Below are 14,464 nucleotides of genomic sequence, written 5' to 3'. Positions count from 1 at the left end.
TACACCCTCAGCCTCTGGACGACCACTTTGGGTGATAAGGTCATGATGGCACGATATAAAATACACTATTGGAGCTTATTGGAAAGACTAAAGATGTCATTCTAGGTACAGATGCTGAAAATATGCAATAAAACTCTTTCTGAAAGTGCAATTGAAAAAATAACTCATGACACGTCAACAGTTTTAAGCAGATATGAATACAACTGTCACTATAAATTTTGGCTTTCACAAAACTTTGAAAACCACAAGGCTAAAGCTATGACTACCAATTATGAACTTATTAACCTTTCCCATTAAATACGAGAAAACAAAAAACTGATAATGATTTGAGCTAAAGTACAATTTTGTCTTGGTCTTAGTTTACTTAATTATTTACAATATGCTTACTGTACTAAACACACACAGACACACACACTATACAACAGCAAAAAAGATGTTGCTGACCAACAGTGGCTAATATATAATTTATATCTTGATCTGTGTGTCTATTTTGAAGGTAAAGAGTTTAAAAGCAGTCATTTTTACATAACTATCGTGTTTTCCTGCCACAAATAAATAAAAATACACGCTACACAAACAAACAAATACATAAATACATTTAAAAACAAATTCATTTTGAAGTCAGCCAAATAAACAGCTCATTGGAACAGCTCCAAAATATTTAGGTGACTGGACAAATCTTGATTACGTCATACATATTTTATTTCTTTATACATCGTATAAATTACAGATAAGTAACGCTTTTTAACATATTTTCATAACACTTGTATTTATCCCGCACCTCTCCTGACAACATTGACTACACATGTTGGTCCATTCAAAGAATGTTCGGACCACAATGATTAAAGATCTGGTGCCACCATATTTGGTAATGACCCTCAAACTAAAAGTTTAGAATACTGTGTAAATGTATAACTGTACATACAGCGGGTGTTCGACTGAATCAGGACACAAAAAGGGTTTGCTTTCCTGTGCCAACATGTACGGATGAAGAGTAAGGATCTAATTGTTCACATGAGGGGAAAAGTTGGGTTTTTTTAAAAGGAAAACTACAGGCTAAAAACAGCTAACGTTAGCCGACATTAGCAAGGTACCAGTGATGCTATGTGGCGCCCCTTAATCCTGAAATAACTCTATAATTTATATATTGACAAAACAGTCATGTTTAGAGTCTATTCTGATTCATAACACAGACCACACTGGTAGAAAAGCGGTCTGTGACGGGCCTTACTGTCAGAGACTATTTAGGCTATTAGCTGGTCACCGGTAGGTCGCTAGTCTAACTGAAGCGTTACCTTGTCTATAGGTGCCTGCCGGTGAGCTGCCAGCGACCTTGCCAAAGACAGGACGGTGTTGAAATAAAATCCTCTGCTTCCGCCTCCATTGAGAGACATGTTAACTACCCTTGGAAGAACTACAAACACACAAGCATCTTCTTTCAAGCGTCTCTCAACGAGTAGCTAGTGAATACCAATGACTGTCATTGGGCTGTACTGACAGCTACGGCAGGCGTAAGGTCCAAGAAGGGCAAATCGACAATATGCCAACAAATAATCCATCCATGGGTTCCGTAGGATTTTGGAGCTTATCTCAGCAGTCACAGGGCAAGTGGCCATAATGTATATAACAATATAACAGCATTTTATCACATTCTGTCAATGATAGCTAATGTCTGTTTGGTGACTGTTAGCAAAGAAGATAACATTTGTGCACAGAAAACCACAAATAACCACCAGTACTACACACAACAGTAAGTAATCACAAAAAATTTATATAGTACAACACAAATAGCACTATTATTATTATTAATCCTACACATTCAAAGAATACAATGCTTATTCTGACAAAAAGTTAGGAGAAATTTGGATGATGGCTTGAAAGAAAAAAGACCATACCAACAGTCTGATCCATGTTTATTTCTGAGCATTGATATTAGAATTAAGAAGATCGAAGGCACAATACCAGCTTTTAACTCCTGGTAGATTTTTCATAGAATATTCACCTGTTAACAAGAAAACTCCAGAAATATTTAAAAATCTGTGACAAAGTGTGATGCTCCTGTAGGGTCTGGTTAAACGGGAGGCTGAAAAAGGCAACATGTGGTAAACATTGTGTCTCCTCCACAAAGAGATAAGATAAGCAAACTAATTTAAAAGGCATTGCATGTAAACAACCAGACTCCGTGTCTAGAACTCCAGTTAATAGCATGGCATTATATTTTCAAGCAGCAGTTGGCACATTGGGTCATCAGTTGATTAAAAAAAAAGAAAAGGCAACTAATATTACACAGTTAAGAATAAAAATAAACTGCAATTAAAAGTTAATGAGAAAGGAACGAGATGGAAGGCACTAATAACACCATTTCTCAATGAATGAAAAAAACAACAAAAAACTAACAGTTCGAAGGATAATAGAAGACATGAACTTATTAGACACTGACTGGAACAGAGTAGTATGTGTAAATTATTCTAGTCTTTAGTGACAACATTAAATAATCATTCTTATTCGCAAAACACCACAAAATTCATTATACAGCACATAGGCACTTTTAGTGACATTAGTAAGTTAACTGATTTAAAACATCTCTGCAACTTAATAGTGAACCCTCTTTACCCACAAACACTTTCTTTATGGAAATGTGCATTTCTAAATAATGTGAACATGTGTATTATCATTTAAAGAAATGCTGCATCTTCCACAACTGGTTACTCTGTAATCTTAGCAAAAATAATTTTCTGGCACAACTTCACCTGCTTCCAAGGTGCATGGAGAGGATAAAAGAAATCACAAAGCAGATTACTCTGTAATCTTGACTTCGGCCATGCAGTTCTTAATGTACCTGCAGCTTTTGGAGCATTTCACATCCTCAGAATGGTTTCTAACCTCTCTGACAACTTGCATATAAAAGGGGTTTAAATTTTTGATTCAATAAATTTGAGTCAACTCCCCATAATTTTTTAACCTATAGTTTATATATTACATTAGGTAAGTAACTGGTTTGTCTTTGATTCAGTACGTACAAACTTTAGTTCCTTGTTTGTGTTGAGAGCACTCTCAGTTCTCTGATTGAGCAGGGTGAAAAAATGTTCTGTGGAATTAAAAAAAAAAAAAGAGCATCTGTAAGCAGTGATTCTGCTAGATAATAGTTCCAACTACTGTTTGCTGGGCTATAAATAAATCAAGAACATACCAATCCCTTTCTTTCTTTCTTTCTGAAAAATCACTTGGAGGTAGATATTTGAACCTAGAAACAGGATTTAAGGAGATTGGCCTGTCATGACAGTCCTGCTTATTTAGCACAACTTGATTTTAGTCCGTCTTCCAAACCAAGTTCAGGAGCTTCACAACTTCCTCGTAGATAATGAAGACTATTGCGACATCCATACACACCCGACCCAGCCGAGGCACAGTACCTTTGTAGAAACTAATGAAGTAACAGACAGTGAATGTTACATTAGGCAACCATGATATCAGAGTTTCACAATACTACAGGGTCAATAAAAAATAATTTTAAAAAGTTAGTGGCAATAACTCTGTAAGCCAAATTTAGTCATTTCTGACCAAAAATATCTATATGAAGCCGTAGATCATAGGTGACAGAGCCTATAAGTATAAATTCAGCTTAACTAAAGTTTTAAATATTTAAATGTATAATATGTTGCTACTCTGCAGTAAATTATTTTTATTTTTGTGCTTTGTATATTCATTTATTCATTCCCTAGTTTTTGTTATATTTATGAAATTACAGAACTGTAATGAAGTAATGACAATGTAAGGCACTTGCAATTATACAGTGCTTTTCTAGTCCTACTAACCACTCAAAGCACGTCAGACTATAAGTCACATTTAACCATACAACAGTTTATTCAATATACTTTGCACACTTCATCTACCTCACACCCAATGTCCAGCCACAAGTTGACCTAACATGGGCGCTGTTAAACTGTGGGAGGAAGCCAGAGCTATATTTTTATTATTATTATTATAGTTGGGTTTTTTTTTTGTTTTTTTTTTTTTACACCTGATGATGTGACCCTAAATGAATTAGTCTCTCCTGGGGATCTTTTGCTTGTTAGACAAATGTGTAAACTGCTACATTATTGAGCCACTACGGGGAAGGCCGGAGTACAGAGGAGAAACCCCCGCAGGCACAACAGAGTGAACATGCAGACTCGACCCAGAAAGAGCCCAACCAGTGTTTGAACCGGTCCCGTGACGTTACAGTGCTAACAACTCCACTACTGTGCTGCTGACTACTTTTTTAAAAAACAGTTATGAAGTGGAGGATAAAATATCAATTAGCAGCTGTAGACCTAGTCTGAAACAGAGCACCTATAAAGCTATACAGACGAGCCATACAAAGTTTCCCTGTGAATCAAACTAAAGCAACTTTGACATTAACGATAACACAACACCTTGAAAAAAATGGTCAAAATGAAGATAAACAGATGAGTTTTCAGTTTGTGTTCCTCTGGTTATCCAAATCTTACATCATTTTGATTCTGAATTGTCTGCAGATGTGTTCTGAGTTTAAATACACCTTTGTTTTTATCATTCCTACAATGAACAGGCTTAATCTCAGTCTATAGTATAAAGTGGGTTAATGGATAGATGGATAAGTCACCACACACATAGGATTCCCTTCCTGAAACATCCTCCAAAGGATGTATGTGTCCTACCAGGCTTGAACCAGGTATGTTAGGCAGATGTGTAAACCACTACACTATGCAGTCACTAACTAAATTACATGATGTTCTCACCAATATAAATGTGGTAACTGACAGTTTAACAGTTCAAACAAGGCCAGATCCAACAGTGAGAATAAATAGATATATATTTAAAACCTTTAAATCATTTTTCCCCAGATACTATATCAACCAGGCACATGAACTTACGCCAGTGGTCCCTCATGCTTCAGGATCTTGACCGCACAGTCTACTGTGCTTTTGTACTTGTGCGCTTCAAGGCCCTGTTGGAAAATATGCATATATACATGTTAGTTGGAAAGCTAAGGGATAAACTAGGAAAACTGGAAATATGTTAAGGTACTAACCTGCATTCTGGTCTTAATGACATCCAGGGGAGTGTTTCCGAAGACACTGGCAGCCCCGGCAATAGCTCCAAACAGTCCAGTTATCAAAGGGTTAATGGCTTTGTTGGGGTCATCACCTAGGCGTCAGAAAAAAAAAAGAAACAAAAAGAGTTTTGTTTTTTTTTTTTTTACTGCATTTTTATTTGCATCAAGTGGTTGCAAATGTATTGACTCCCTTACCTTTGTACCAGTTTCTTAGTGAAGTCATGACATAGAAGCGGATGGCCTGGTTTGAGCCTTGTTTTAGGACAGTGGCTGTTAACCCTTGATAAGTCCCCTTTAGTCCTAAAAGTGCAACAGTAAAATAATCACTTTTTCATGACAACCTTCATTACAGCTTTCATATTTATCACCTAAAATGAATTCATGAACTTCTCAGAAGTCATAAGGAGGATAATTATCTAAATAACACATGTGTATAAATGGTAGGAACAACAGGTGGCAGTATAATGCAACTGAAGCCCTTCTTACCTTGGGATCTAATAATCTCCCTCACCCCATGGAAAAATCCCCTGTACTTTGGATTTGCTGATGTCTGATCATGGATGAATTTGACCTGCAAGGACAAAGCTGAACTGTTAAATGACTGCAGTATCCCATAACTTTAATTTTCCAATTGTGTTCGCACCAGGGATATTAGTTTTGTGTTTTTATTGTGTTTATATTTTCTATTTTGATGCCTGAAGTTTTTAACCGTATAAAAGGTTTATGTTTGATTCCGTTTTAGTTTATTAGTTTCCATTTTAGTATATGAATTAGATGTTAGATTGACTAGAAGTGCTATAATACAACAATACATGCACATCTTACTTCACCCTGACTCATTCTTACTGTATTTCGTTGTGCTGTACTTCAGATCAATATAAATGAGAACCATGAAAAAAATAATTGTGTCATTCCAAAGATTTAACATATAACCTATAAAATCAAATTTATTGCATTTTATGTTTACTCTCTGGGGAGATGATTCAGTGTGAAAGCTTTCATTCTACCTGTTAATGCTTTCAGTGGAATCTTAACCAGAGGAAAATGATCCAATTTAGAGTTCAGCTGTGGGTTCGACAGCCTGTTTACTGAAAATTTAATACATGTAGCAAGTTATGGTACGAAATGGAAAATGCACCTATAATTAACATTACCATTATGCACCACTGTCAGTTTTGTCGATGTTCTTTGTGAATGCATCACTCTGATCCCTTGGTCAAGTGTATTTATTCCTAATAGAGCTAATTAAGGGAGCACTGAAGCACTTTTTCTCAGCATTTAGAGAAATCAGCTAGCCTTTCTTGTGGCTGCCACACAGGTATTTCTGGGTCATTTCACTTAGTTTGGAACCTGTCTAAAGAAACTTTATCAAGGTTAGGCTGACAAATGTACCTACCCAGGCAAAGGCTAAAACTAACAACATTTCCTCTATATTGTTATTTTATGTTACTGTAATACCATGCCAAGATTCATATACCACACAAGTAAGTTTACTTACTCCACTAAAAGCTACATTTGGCTCCTTCCTTATTCACAAGGGACTGCACCAATGGGTTGTTCCATTTATTTGATTTGATTTGATAGAAACACCAGATATCCTTCCTGATGTAAGCCCAGAGAGATTTGTATCTCCACCACACGTAATAAAAAATATTTGAATTGAAACACACAACATGATGTGTTCAACTTATTTTTTTACCTTAATTGTTTCCATAGGACAGACTACAACCACAGCCTCTGCCACTCCAGCTCCAAGGCCACAGAAAAATCCTTGCTTGCTGTCTAGTTTGCCACTCTCATCACGCATCTTATTACCGAGGAACTCAAACATCCCAAATCTGTAGAAGTGAGAGAATTTTTTTAAACAAACTCAGAGATACATTTCATCTCACTTAGAAGCCATTAATAGTAACAACTTTCGGGCTTTCCTATTGTGAATTGCACTAACTAATGAATTAACATTTGGCCTTTCTTACTACAACCATGGCCTGTACTAGGAAACTCCTGAAGAAGCTTGAGGAGAATATAGATTAGGTCTAGATGAGAAAAAATCCTGGCAAATCATCAATTATTATTCACAAGTGACAATCAAAACTAAGAACAAATAAAAAAATAAGCAATTACCTTTATTTACTCATATGGCTATAAATTTTAAATCAACTGATCAAATATTCAGTTAATCATAAAGCAAATACAAATCAATGACAAATCTTTTGATAATATCGTGTGATAGCTACAGTTTGCTTCAAAATTAGAAACATTTTTATTTTGAGTTTTGATGGCATGATGTTATTCCTACACTGTAAAACAAAGTGGAAAAACCCTGAAAAAAATCCTGAAGTTAAGTTGGAAAAAAGTTGCTGTAAAGTTAATAGATGACTGTGCACATTCCAAAACGTGTTTAGTGTGCTCATTTGCTTTTTGTTTGTGGCGCTGCAGTACCTGACAGCTGCTTTAGGTATAGAGCCATAGACCAGCGAGCTTAGACCTCTATAAAGACCCCTCACACCATGACCTTTCACTGTCTGCTTCACACAGTCAACTGCAGAGGGAAGGAAACAGGATAAATGACAAGAGAAAAAGCAGCTTTTAAAAAGAAATTTACTTTGATCCACTGGTATCAAAGATCAGTTGTGCATATGCACAGTTATTTTAAAAAAAACCCAAAAAAAAACAAAACAAAAAAACCTCTAATAAACTGTTAACAGATAAGACTGAATTTGATGGAAACAACAAACAGTCCTTTGTACCGAGGTTTGTACTGTGTACTCAGTTTCAGTACGCAAGCACGATTTGTGCCAAAGTTCATGAGCAAAGATCAACTTACTACACAAACACTATTTGCTAATGTCTGCGCACTCACAATGCTTGTTATTCCAGGTGTGTAAGTCAGGAGAGCTGTGCAAACAGCCCAAAAGATTGCGACAACTTCAAATCAACATAAATGATTAAACAATTAATGATTAACACCCAGTACAGCTGATCCTTAACCGTTTCAAGTAGCCATTAAACAAATACGTTTTTACATCATTGGAAATTCTGCATTGAGCCGAGTCGCGGTATCTTCATGCAAACAACTTTAAATGTGTTTATTACAGTGTTGGTGTTATTTGCTTGTTCTGGTTTTTCATTTTCAAACGCATTTTCTGTATTGTCTACTGTATGTCTCGAGCAATAATTTAAAGATGATGTTTTGTTGTGTTTTTTCTCACCCATCTGAGCCATTATAAGGCCCAGTCCAGAATGCCCATTATCATTGTTTTGTCAATGAGTTGAACTTTTATCTATTATTATGCCATGTTTAACATCCTTTTCAGCTATTTAGATCAGCATGTGCAGCTTTGATTCTCCCCCAGATCCAACAGGAGTCAACTGCCATAAGTACAAAGCCTGATTACTAAGGGATCAACTGTCTTGTGAAACTGGCAGAGCAAAGTTCAAAGGACAGAAATGGTAACTTGGCCCACCTCCTCCACGTTGTCTGCTTGTAAGGGTCGCCCACAGTCATTCAGATCTAGATTAGCCACCTAACGTCAATACCTGCGTATACATAGGTCCTTACCTGACCTGAGAATTGCAATTTTGTATTTTAATAAGTAAAGAAATCCTGAAAGTATTATTCATTCAGATTTTTTCCTTCAACAGTATCTATGATTTCTGTTTAAATAATTAATCTTTGAGATAGATTGAGAGATTCAGAAGATTTCTATGGTAGTTAGATAAGAAGACTGATACCAGTTTTATCTCTGTGAAGTTACAGATACTCTGCTAAACTGATGTCCATATTACCGATGCTCTGAAGCCACTATAACAACACATAAGTTCTATTAAAAATGTTAACTCTACATCAGCACTGTACTTTATGTAATATAAAGTACTGAAGCATCATAAGTAGGGGTGCAACGACACTTGTATTGATAACCGTTCGATACAGTGCTTTTGGTTCGGTACGCATATGTATCGAACAATACAAAATTTTTAATTTATTTTATCAACTTTTCTTCTGACGATGCTGTCTGTGTTGAGCGCTCAGTGGATCTGCGCTCGACAGTGCAGCCTAGGCGGAGTAGTCGAACGCAGATTCACTGAGCGCAGGGGAAGCTAGCGAGACAGAAGCTCTCCTTGCAACATGGCAAATTGAACCTCCCCCACCCTCATTCAGATCTGGCGTTTGGAACTATTTTGGTTTTCATGTGACGTATGACCCTGAAGGTAAGCGCGTCATGGACTAAAGTAAAACAGTATGTTGGATGTGCCACGCAATGCTCAATTACATGGGTGGGAACTAGTGTGTTAGCGCAGTTAGCTCGTTAACGTGTTGGCCGTCTAGCCCCACACACGGGGCGATCGGCGGTAGCTCGTTAACGGAGATTTGCAGTGTTGTGGCGTTAACATAATTTCAACGAGATTAATGCTGACAGCACTAGTGGGAACACAACGAATATGACTGCACATTTACTCCGACAGCATCCTAGTGCAAAGACAAGTGGAAGCAGACAAAAACAACAAGCACGCATGCTACAAACTTTACCCGAGTCATTTAGACAGCCGTTAGCACATGATTCTCCTTATGGGGACCTGATATGTTTAATATGCTGCTGAGAATATAGCCCAGAAGAAGCTTATAGTATAGCTTTTATTTTGGAAAGAGCCATTTCTCTGTAATAAACTCTCTTTCCAAAGATGAGTGATTCCTCAATCAGATATTTTTATTTTTTTATTACTTTTTTGTTTCAGCAACATTAAATTTAAAAACTGTACTTTTGAGTTAAAATTAATATTTATAATTTTAATAAATGACAAATTAAAAAGGCATGAACATTTTTTTGTATCGAAAAAATATCGAACTGTGACACCAAAGAATCAAACCGAACCGTGAATTTTGTGTATCGTTGCACCCCTAATTATAAGGTATGTTAAATGTGTTGTTTTTTTTTTTGAATTGTGATATCATCAAAAGTGCTAGAACTAAATAAAAAAAAGAAAAAGACAACATTAAACAAGGACTCACCAATGCCTTTGTATTTAGGAGGATTGGCCTTTTCATCTAGCTGCAGTTGTGTTTTAACATATTCTGTTGGGAAGGTGATGCAGATCTCTATGCCTCCTGCAATCCCACCTAAAGAATGGGCAAGGAGGAGGGGGAAAAAGAAAATGCTGGTTTCAAAAGAGTCAAAACGAGCTATTTAAAAGACTAAAAGATTTATTTTTGCAGCTCACACAAAATAAAATGCAATAAATTTAAAAAACAAAATCAATTAAATAAAATACACACAAGATGCAAGCCATGTGACCATTTAAAAGAAGCTCAAAGGAATACAGATAAAAACCTTGGTGTGGTTAGGTGTGAAGGATATCTGATACGGCTTGTAGAATAAAAGCAAGTGTGAAAAGAAAAGTCGCTTTTCAAAAATGTTAGTGAGGTGCACATTAGCATTCACCACATCTACACTGCACTGTTTCACGGATGCCTGCTATACAGTTATTCATGTACAAGTGCAGACTAGCTCCACCTTAAAAGCCTGGTTGCTACAGATCTGCAGTTGAACAGCTAACAAGCATCCTGCAGCTGATTGGCTCAGCTGTTTTTTCAGTTGTTTTCTGACTACAGATACTCCCCTTGGCCCATCTCCAACTCAAGGGGGTGTGTACTCTCCATACACATTAATGTGCAGCAGGATGGATTCAGCAAGGTGACAGCGGACCAGTTCCTCGACTACCCAGAAGGGACAAGTTTAAATTACAAGTAGTAAACTGTCAAAGCATTAAGAACTGTAAAAAGTGGGGTAAAAAGGGGAAAAGCTAGACAAAATATAGGTTGTTTTGGCCAGTGTGCTTCTGGGTTCAATGTGTTGAGAGTATCTGGCAATAATGGGGAAAACTAAGAACTCAGTGGATGAAAATAAAGGCTTTAATGTGCTTTTTCACTCATGTTTACTTTTGGATTCATTCACAAGTTCAGTTCTGTGTTGTTGTGTAACATGCATTCTTTCAAACAAATGTCATGCAGAAAAATCCAACACAACAATGATTCTAGCTCACACGCAAACAAGCAAGTGGGGCTGTTTGTGAAAAAAAAAAAAACCCTTAATTACAGTCTGACTAACCACTGTCTTCACAACAACATCAAACATGGTAGCATTTTGGCTACCAGCCCATTACATAAACGGTGCCATTTATGACACACCCAGGCATAATTCTGTCTAAATAGAAAAAAACAAAACAAAACAAAAAAAAAAAACAGTCTGCATCAAGACGCAGCTGAGTAGTACCTGCAGCTCGTTCCCCATATTGAAGCTGGAAAAAGATACAGAACTGGTTTATTAAGTCCAGCATGTACAGACATGCCGAGCAGGAATTCTGAAACTACTTTTTCCTTTTTAAAATTACTTGCAACAATAACAAAAATTATTTCTATAAAGAGAAGGCACGTGGTTCCTTAGGAAACATTAGAACAGCAATATTTAGTAGTATCTTTTGGAAATGTTACAGTAGGAAGGAATGTAAAACAGACCCAAGATATTACTGGTGTAAAAGGTTATTAACATGACCTGTACTTTTTCAGAAAAAAAAAAAAAAAATCATACATAAGTATTTAATTTACATTTACTTTTTTTTTTTTTTTACTTCATACTAGCAGGATAAGAGCGCATATTGTGCCAGTAAGCTTATGAGGTAATAGCAACATATAGTAATTCTAATATCTTTGAACAAGCCAGGCTAATTGCTTCATCTTAATGCTGTGTTAACCAGTGAGTGACATAAAAGTGGCCATGTACATCTTTTACATAGTCTGTGACATCACATGGTGTGTGGATAATCTCCCATTCACACTTGCCAAACACTATCCAAGTGAATAAGAACTTCAACTTTCACATGAAAGCTATATGAAAGCTGTATGTTTGGAAAAATGCAGTGAGTCAAACTGTCAAACTACACCTTAAAAAAAAAAAGAAAAGAAAAAAAAAGTAGAAGATGGCATTTCAGTGCCAACAGAAAAATGGGATTTCTTGGCAAAAATGCCTCAACAATAGCTCCATCTATGTACATCACATATATACTGGGTTATTAATAGTGTGTTTTACAGTACTTTTGATACAGCCAGATTATTCCCATTATACACAAAGTTGGATATATAAAGTCCTCTTCTAGTGTGCTTCTAGTCAACAAGTGGTCATTTCTGCCAGGATTCAATGAGAGAGAGCAGGAGAACCATATTTGTGGCTGGCATGTTGGAGAATGCATGCAAAGGGTGAGAGAGCAATGTGCTTTGTCACTGTGGCTCATTATAGGGAACATGGAGAGCTGGGCCTTTGAGGACACCATACACAGCCAGCACATCAGCAGAAAACACCCACTGAACTGCTGACTGTGACACAGAGAAAAATCACACGGACATGTGCGGCTTTATCTTTGAACTTTTATAACAAGTTTCACAAAAATGGATTAAAGCTGGACCTAAAAGCAAAGTTCAACAGAAAGCTCCACTTGACATTTATAATCTAGGACCAAGCTTAATTGATATCTGGCATACAACCAGATCCTAATGTTAAAAAATAAGCTTAGTAAAACTGGAGCATGTGTGTGCATGCTAACAATGTTGCAATGTTGACTGTCCTCTAGTTAGTACACACTGAGCTGTGCAAAATATGTGTATGTCACTGACTGACCTGTGAAACCTGCAGGACACCAGAGTTCATTTCACTCAGCTGTCTGAATGCTAGAGTCTACAAGTCCCAGATCATACCAGCTCCTCTGGCCCCAAGCTGAGGAGCAGGGTTTGTCACAGCAGGTGCTCTGTGCAGGCAGGTAAGTGTTTTGTACCACAGCAGACTCACATGGACCTTCTGTTCATGTCTTAGAGGCCATAATTATTCCTCTGTTTAGAAATACTTTAAATTTTGTTCTTACCACATCAGAGTTTGCTTGCTGTAATTATTGCTCCTATTCAGACTGAATCCTGGTTTAATGTTGAACTCTGACATTATTTTTTAAGACACTTGAAAACTTCAGATATGTTTATCTACCCGCTATTTCCTGATTATGGTGTTCACAGATAAGCCTGCTGCAGTCGACTATAAAGGGTGGACTGCTAACTTCTCAAAATAACCATGCTGTACTTGTACAACAGTATAATACTTAGCAAAATAGTAAGACGTGTGCAAAACCCCCTTTCCTGGATCCTGGGTCATAAAGAGGCAGACTTATTTTAAGTTTATCATTTACCAAATTGCTAAATGTTTTGGCTGAACAGACCAAATCTACCAAATGTCAGGTTTTCTACAACAAAAAGAGAAACAAGCAAACACTTTAGCCTGAAAAGATAAAAAGAAGATAATAATAGTGATAACACAGAGGCTGAGCAGCAGATGTTTGCCGGAGACACTAGGAAGTGATTACTGCTATGCTCTGATCCCACCTGCAATTAAAGGCTCACTGTTGAAACTTCGAAACAAGTTGCAGGGCGGCCTCTGCTCAGTCCCACATCAACTTTCTTACCTGCTAAAATGGCCTTGCCGGGATGGGTAAGTTTGGCTTTCCCCGCGGGAGCTGCAGCAGCCAAACACTGGGGTCTGTGAAACGGGCTGACAAATGTGTTTTGTCCAGACATGACTGCGGTACCCCGGCCTAACTTTCTTTTTGAAGTCAATCCGGACCTCCTCTATCGCCGCAAACTCAGCCAGCTGTGAGTCCTGGTGCAGTCTGGGTGTTCAGTGCAGCGGCGGCGGAAAAATAAAAAGGCGAGCAGGCGGTGCTGAACATTGGACTTTTGATGCTGGCTAAGAGTGCGTGTCTGTGTACTTTTGACAGGGAACTTCCCTCCGTGCCATACAGAGGTTGGCAGCATCGACTCAGTATTTATTCAGGGCGAGGCAGGACGTGTCACTTTCCCCCCCCAATACCGCACAACGCCATGTTTGTCACAAACATTTAAGGAGGACCGGCCTCATTAAGCGACATACTTGACACGCCTTTAGAGGGCGCCGTTTCTCTTCTTTTCATTCTTCTGTGCGGCGATTAACCTCGTATAATTGGACTTATTTCCGCCACCTGCTGGGCTGGAGTGAGTGTACAGTACAGGACTTTATTCTGCAATATTGCAAAAACAGAGTTTGTACAAGTTCTAATGAACTTTAAAGTCAATATTTCATATGACTACCTTTATTCTTAACACGGACTGAACTTTCTTATTCCTTGTTTCCCTTCGTCAAGACAGTCACCTTGCCACTGAGACCATTTCTGATGAGGAGTCAGTAACAGCATATGGATAAACTATAGGGTTAGATTCACCTCTTAGTTCCTGTGCAAATCTTTTTCCTTTTTCAGATTACTTTGAAAATCTGCTGTTGATTTTTTTTAATGGTCCTAAGTGACTTAACAAACAAA

At 37.4% G+C, this 14,464-nt stretch overlaps 1 protein-coding gene across 1 annotated transcript; it reads right to left on the bottom strand.

Moving 5' to 3' along the window:
• Positions 1 to 1,896: 1,896 nt before the first annotated feature.
• LOC146571268 (tricarboxylate transport protein B, mitochondrial) lies at positions 1,897 to 13,861 on the bottom strand. The gene is made up of 9 exons (XM_085280402.1): positions 13,577 to 13,861; positions 10,089 to 10,196; positions 7,520 to 7,619; positions 6,777 to 6,915; positions 5,564 to 5,648; positions 5,273 to 5,377; positions 5,054 to 5,169; positions 4,896 to 4,969; positions 1,897 to 3,424 (listed from the first exon to the last, which is right to left on the bottom strand). The coding sequence occupies exons 1-9, from the start codon at positions 13,686 to 13,688 to the stop codon at positions 3,310 to 3,312; spliced, it is 954 nt and encodes a 317-aa protein (XP_085136528.1). The 5' UTR covers positions 13,689 to 13,861; the 3' UTR covers positions 1,897 to 3,309.
• Between the last annotated feature and the right edge of the window lie 603 nt (positions 13,862 to 14,464).

Source organism: Mchenga conophoros, linkage group LG7 (genome assembly GCF_057382185.1).
Source record: "Mchenga conophoros isolate Kocher_MC1m ecotype Shallow Benthic linkage group LG7, M_conophoros_male_GT1.1, whole genome shotgun sequence".
NCBI lineage: Eukaryota > Metazoa > Chordata > Actinopteri > Cichliformes > Cichlidae > Mchenga > Mchenga conophoros.
The sequence above is the reverse complement of the archived record's forward strand: the minus strand, read 5'-3'. Positions and strand labels throughout refer to the sequence as shown.

What these genes read in the sequence shown, in the direction of transcription:
- LOC146571268 (XM_085280402.1), bottom strand. Translation starts at nt 13,688, where the DNA reads ATGTCTGGACAAAACACATTTGTCAGCCCGTTTCACAGACCCCAGTGT. An exon ending in ATACCTAAAGCAGCTGTCAG is followed by an intron (nt 6,916 to 7,519) that starts GTACTGCAGCGC and finishes TCACTTCTACAG; the next exon opens with ATTTGGGATGTTTGAGTTCC. An exon ending in GTCCTATGGAAACAATTAAG is followed by an intron (nt 5,649 to 6,776) that starts GTAAAAAAATAA and finishes TTGTCCTTGCAG; the next exon opens with GTCAAATTCATCCATGATCA.